Source organism: Acanthochromis polyacanthus, chromosome 19 (assembly GCF_021347895.1).
Source record: "Acanthochromis polyacanthus isolate Apoly-LR-REF ecotype Palm Island chromosome 19, KAUST_Apoly_ChrSc, whole genome shotgun sequence".
NCBI lineage: Eukaryota > Metazoa > Chordata > Actinopteri > Pomacentridae > Acanthochromis > Acanthochromis polyacanthus.
Window position 1 is genome coordinate 375,536 of NC_067131.1, and position 6,856 is coordinate 382,391.

The window sequence follows — 6,856 nt, forward strand, 5'->3', positions numbered from 1 at the left end:
GAAACATACAACAACTACTTTTGGCCACTATGTGGTGCCCTTATCCAACACACTGCCTTAGATTTCATTTAACACCAACATTTAGAAAAAAGTTTTGAACCAGCTGAGTGAGGACCAGGCACTGGCTTTGTTTTTTTTTTTTTTAGAGCACAGAATATTGATTTTCATAAGACACTGTTATTACAATTAAGCCTAGTATTATCAATTCAGTTTGCAAAATAACACAATTTCTTATTAAGTCATATCAATTCTGTGTGTTTTTTTCTATGTAAAGCACAATTACAATAGTAGTCTAAACTGGTTGTTGATTTGACAGTTAATGAAACTAGACATTGGTTGGTCATACAATTTGATTAAGATGTAATATGATTAAGACCTTTTGTGTTTCAACATACCTTTTATAATAAATTGAATGTGAACTTCAGAAGTGCATGCTTCTTTTTTCAGAAAGCTATTCCTGTTCCGCAGTATTAAACACAAACATGACAGACTCAATACATAATGAACAATAATAAATCCAACTGGTAAACACCGGATTGTTTAATATCCAGTCTTGGCAACCAAAAACTCCAGTTCCAAGCCTCTTCAGTTGTGCAAAGTGCAGTAAATATTAATATATTGCACCTATTCAAAATGCAGCAGTTTATAACAATAATACTGAACATCCAAGTGTGTCCTGAGACATCTTCTTCAAAGGTAACAAACTGCAGGTGTCAATTCCTCAACGCAAATTGCTGTTTAAAAAATCTGCTGTGCTGTAGGGCATGGCTAAAGGGGCTCCTAGCAAATGAACACACGAACAGACAATAAACCCTTTAAAACACAGGCCTCTCATCTCAGTGTCCTCCCTCTGTTGTAGTCTATAAACTCAGAATGTAGGCTTTTACTTGATTTTGACAATTTCATTGTAGACAAAATATTTCACGTCTGTCCACCGCCGCGCTCTTAGGACTGAAGACTCTTTGTCAATACACATCAGACAGTGCTGCTTTGCTGGAACCTTCTTCAGTGCGATGAATTTGCCAAGGTGTCGTTTGACTGCAGACCTCTCCTGGTCGTTCCAGGGTCTGTTACCTTGTTTCTTCACTTCCATTTCTTGAGGATCTACAAAATAAAAACCAAAAGGAGATTATTAGTAGTTGAGTTGATAATAAACTGAGACCTTATTGAAGTTATAATACTATCTGAACCCTGCCATGACTGACCAATAACAACAACATAATAAAAAATGTAGAAGTTGCATTGATTCACTACTTAAAAAAATATGTTTTAAGCAACCACCTTCAAACAACTTAGCTGACTTAAACGACACGTTAGTAACAGGATGTATACTCAAGGGATGATTCATGTGCGTTTGGCCATTATTTTTTCTAATAAAGTCCATATAATTGTGTCTCTCCTTGTCTGTCCCAAATATTAATGTGTTGTTTGATCCCAAAACATTTAAATTAGGATCGAGATAATTCTTACATGCAGAAGGTGGCAGTAACAAAATGCTAGCAGCCATTAAACCCCAAAGAAGATTTCAGATGCATCAGACTGTGCATCTGTGAGGCCACTCTCCTCCCTGACCTTTATTCAGCTAGTTTTGTCAGAAAAGGTGCACTGTGTGTTTTTTGAAAAAGGTAGGAGGACATTTCCTCCATTTGTAACTGAGTGGTGAGATTAGTTTCTGTCCATACTTTCAAATATCAGTCTTAAATTACCACAGTTTGATCCCTGATAGCTGTTTCAGAGCTGTTGAAATTACTGCCGAAGCAAACCTACGATGTTACTGCTATTAAAAGCTTAACATCACTGAACCAAAGGTAGGACTCTGTTATGAAGCAGATATAGGAAATGCTACATGTTCGCAAGCAAGTAAAAATAGCTGGTTAAACGACAAAATATTCCGGCCTGTTCAGTTAGGACCAACTTTCAACATCAACTTTACAGATACTGAAATAAAGCACCAGTGAGGGGCTGTACGCTTGAGGTAATGTTACCACCTCACATTCTAAAGTTGTGTAAGGTGGTAAATAGCACCACAATGACCTGTTTCTACATTAACAGAATGTAGCAAGATCAGTTTATATGTTTGTTGCAATGTTTACATCTAAAATAAAAGTTTAAAGAGACAAATTTGCTGTTAGATGGTTGGACGTATGACTCAGAATGATTGATAGAATAGTTTTCTGTATATTGATAAATAATTAGAGGTCTAATTCTATGCATTATACTTGCTATTGTATTGTTTATAATATTTAGCTCTGTTCACACCGAGGATCCATAATGAGACAAGATGAGATGATTTTACAATGTTGCATTGAGAAGCTGCAGCAGGGTGAACTTTCAGTTGCAGAGTGGCTAATGGGTGATAATTATTGAACACAATACACCGTCTACTCTCATTGCAGTTACTGCTTTCGTTGTTTGAATTTAGGTGTACCATTTTACAACTACAGATAAGATATTCATTGAAATGCCAAATGTAAAATATGTAACCTGTAAATATATTCTTAAACTCCATATAACAAAACTTATTTAATTTGGGAAAGCTGAAATATCTCTTGTTGATCAGAAGTTTTTTTAGTTGGTTTAATTTAGAATAACTGTTACTACTGCACTAATTAATTACCTTGTCACAGAAATTGTTATTCAATAGACATTGAAGTTAATGTTTCAATTGAGAATAGACACTGCAACACTACTTTAATCACCAGTCCTTTCAACTACAAGTCACAGTGACTTGTGCAGTAAGTCCCACTTACAATGTTCTCAGAAAACATATATGCCTGAAACATATCAGGGTCAGGCATATGGGTTCTGTAAAGCATCTTGAGACAATCTGAGCTGTATTTGATGCTACATAAATAAAACTGAATTGAATAACTATTTAACAGAAATTCATCTATTCCATCTTACCAACATCACTGCATTCTCGTGTAATTGTAGTCTTTTTTCGGTCCTTTTGAGGGGATTTGGTGGCAATAGTCTGTCTGTCCTCTCCATCTGAGAGAGATGACATGTTAGTATAATGAAAATACATAACATTTTGCATTTAGCGCTTGTCTTGTCACTTAAGTCTTTATCACATGAACTCACACCAGTCATCATCGTCTTGTTGACACTTTCGTTTATGTACAGCTTTCCTTCGTCTCCTAACACGCCTTTTTCGATCCTTTTCATCTGTTAAAGAACACAGGCATATGGTAAAATAGTGACAAAGTAGATGCAGTTTCACAACAAGGCCAACAATGCACAAGAGCATGAGCCCCAGACAGGTTTTTATGGGTGTAGCAACCTTTACGTTTAGGCATGTATTAGTTTTTAAACTTTACCTTGTTTAAGCATCTCTACATGCATAATTTTGATATTTGCCGTTAGCTGTAAATTTTCTGCTTCAGAAAATCCTCTGAAGGCCACCTCCATTGTTAGTATAGATTTATGGTCATTTATGTTGAAAAGATGTGAAAACAAATCAAATCTCTCATTAGAAATGCAAGATTTGAAAGTTACTAAGCAGGAGTAGCTGATCTTTTTGTATTTATGCTAACATGGTTACTCTTCTACTAGGTATTAAAATTCACTTCATACATATTAACAGTAGAGCTGGCTCACTAGACCAAGATCAGTAAAATTTGTTCAAGATACAACATTACCAGTAGGGAGGTGAAGACAAAACTACATGATTTAGTCAGGTGTAGCCTCTCTGGCATGTTTGAGGACAAGAATAAAAAAAGTACTGAACCTTCACAGAATGAGATTTTTACTTGTGCTTACCATGCTCAGAGTCCCTGCTATCTTCATCATCACCATCATCATCTTGTCTTGTGGTTGCAATCCTCTTTGGTTTGTCAACAGCTGGGCTTCCTGAAGTTGAGTGTGGCTCCTGTCTATCTGTAAAAGATGTCATTAGCACCATAAAAATACTAAACACAACCAAACTGATTGTTGACACTTACAGTGCCTTGTGAAAGTATTCGGCCCCCTTGAACTTTGCAACCTTTCGCCACATTTCAGGCTTCAAACATAAAGATATAAAATTGTAATTTTTTGTCAAGAATCAACAAGTGGGACACAATCGTGAAGTGGAACGAAATTTATTGGATATTTTAAACTTTTTTAACAAATAAAAACCTGAAAAGTGGGGCGTGCAATATTATTTGGCCCCCTTGCATTAATACTTTGTAACGCCACCTTTTGCTGCAATTACAGCTACAAGTCGCTTGGGGTATGTCTCTATCAGTTTTGCACATCGAGAGACTGAAATTCCCGCCCATTCTTCCTTGCAAAACAGCTTGAGCTCAGTGAGGTTGGATGGAGAGCGTTTGTGAACAGCAGTCTTCAGCTCTGCCCACAGATTCTTGATTGGATTCAGGTCTGGACTTTGACTTGGCCATTCTAACACCTGGATACGTTTATTTGTGAACCATTCCATTGTAGATTGGGCTTTATGTTTTGGATCATTGTCCTGTTGGAAGATAAATCTCCGTCCCAGTCTCAGGTCTTTTGCAGACTCCAACAGATTTTCTTCCAGAATGGTCCTGTATTTGGCTCCATTCATCTTCCCATCAATTTGAACCATCTTCCCTGTCCCTGCTGAAGAAAAGCAGGCCCAAACCATGAGGCTGCCACCACCATGTTTGACAGTGGGGATGGTGTGTTCAGGGTGATGAGCTGTGTTGCTTTTACGCCAAACATATCGTTTTGCATTGTGGCCAAAAAGTTGGATTTTGGTTTCATCTGACCAGAGCACCTTCTTCCACATGTTTGGTGTGTCTCCCAGGTGGCTTGTGGCAAACGTCAAACGAGACTTTTTATGGATATCTTTGAGAAATGGCTTTCTTCTTGCCACTCTTCCATAAAGGCCAGATTTGTGCAGTGTACGACTGATTGTTGTCCTATGGACAGACTCCCCCACCTCAGCTGTAGATCTCTGCAGTTCATCCAGAGTGATCATGGGCCTCTTGGCTGCATCTCTGATCAGTCTTCTCCTTGTTGGAGGTGAAAGTTTAGAGGGACGGCCGGGTCTTGGTAGATTTGCAGTGATCTGATACTCCTTCCATTTCAATATGATTGCTTGCACAGTGCTCCTTGAGATGTTTAAAGCTTGGGAAATCTTTTTGTATCCAAATCCGGCTTTAAACTTCTCCACAACAGTATCTCGGACCTGCCTGGTGTGTTCCTTGGTCTTCATGATGCTCTCTGCACTTTAAACAGAACCCTGAGACTATCACAGAGCAGGTGCATTTATACGGAGACTTGATTACACACAGGTGGATTCTATTTATCATCATCAGTCATTTAGGACAACATTGGATCATTCAGAGATCCTCACTGAACTTCTGGAATGAGTTTGCTGCACTGAAAGTAAAGGGGCCGAATAATATTGCACACCCCAATTTTCAGTTTTTTATTTGTTAAAAAAGTATAAAATATCCAATAAATTTCATTCCACTTCACGATTGTGTCCCAATTGTTGTTGATTCTTGACAAAAAATTAGAATTTTACATCTTTATGTTTGAAGCCTGAAATGTGGCGAAAGGTTGAAAAGTTCAAGGGGGCCGAATACTTTCACAAGGCACTGTACATATTACAGTGACAGTAGAGCCTTAAAGGTGCATTTCTAATGATACTGTCAAAAGCTATGGCAGGCTGCAGAAAACATAGTTATATTCTCTATTTCCATTGACAATAATATATGTATGTTCAGACCTTATCATACAAGTTAAAAACACAGTTCAGGTAGAAGGGAAGTGATAATGTTGCAGGTGGTGTATAGTTCAGTGCAACAGTGTAGTTTAGGGAAGCTGTCACCTCCAGCCCCTGTCGTATATTTTTCCATAAATTTAACAATATGTCTGTTGTTACACACGACTTAAAGCCATTATCATTTGCATTCTATAATGTATGGAGATATTCAGACACACTGTCATCAATGGGATAGCTGACAGTAACTACTTAATATTTAGACTGTGCAGTATTTTATACTTTAGATGTATATGTTTTGAGGATACACATTTGTATTTGACTGATACTTTGAAAATGTAAATAACCAAAAAGGACTTGAATCAAAAATACTAAACTCTGATTTCGAACACTTCATTCATGCCAGGGTTACAGACTTACCATCATCATCATGCTTTTCTGGAGTTCTCTCTTTTTGCATAACAGGTGGCCTTCCACCCATCTCCTGATGCACCACTCCATCTATAAACGAACATGTTTTGATAGAGTTGAAGTTCTTACATCTGCATCTCAGAAATACGCCAATACTAGAGTCAAACAAGATCCAAGTTGGATAAAAACATTACCTGTGTTTTCAGTGCTTTGACTGGTGTTATCACTCCCATCACCCTCATCAGTGCCATCATCATCTCCATCATGTCTTCTTGCAGTCTGCCATTGTCCCTTTACAAGTGACCTTGCTGCAGCTGAATGTGGCACCTCTCGATCTGTGAAAGATGTAATTAATGCCATGTAGATACCAAGCTCAGTTTCAAGACTCTTCACTTGTGTTAATATTGCCTGGAATTACCAGAGTCATCATCATCATCTTCATCATGTCTTCGTCTTGTGACAGTCTTCTTTTGCCTCTGAGCTGATGAGCTTGTGGTGGACAGCTGTTCTCCATCTGATGAAGCATACATTAGACACATAGACAATCACTCAACATATCTATTTTTTCTGAAAAACTATAGATGTACAGAAAAGCTTCAAGCCTCAACTCAGTCAAGCAAATAATTTGTTCTTTTTTTTTTAACAAACATGCTCAAGCATGGATGGTAGATGAATTTCAACTGTGAGCTCAAACAGACAGAAATCTTAATTAGAGCTATCAAGTGAAAAATTAAATTGTCTTAATCAAAATAA

At 37.6% G+C, this 6,856-nt stretch overlaps 1 protein-coding gene across 2 annotated transcripts; it reads right to left on the minus strand.

The window, feature by feature from the left end:
* Positions 1-519: 519 nt before the first annotated feature.
* LOC110968868 (uncharacterized) lies at positions 520-6,755 on the minus strand. 2 transcript variants are annotated; one of them, XM_051939920.1, is made up of 7 exons: positions 6,522-6,755; positions 6,298-6,438; positions 6,113-6,193; positions 3,763-3,875; positions 3,087-3,168; positions 2,905-2,991; positions 520-1,104 (listed from the first exon to the last, which is right to left on the minus strand). In XM_051939920.1, the coding sequence occupies exons 1-7, from the start codon at positions 6,640-6,642 to the stop codon at positions 884-886; spliced, it is 846 nt and encodes a 281-aa protein (XP_051795880.1). In that variant the 5' UTR covers positions 6,643-6,755; the 3' UTR covers positions 520-883. The 2 variants fall into 2 exon arrangements, with proteins under 2 accessions (XP_051795880.1, XP_051795881.1); XM_051939921.1 differs by having other exon boundaries at positions 3,763-3,879; positions 6,522-6,751.
* Positions 6,756-6,856: the final 101 nt, after the last annotated feature.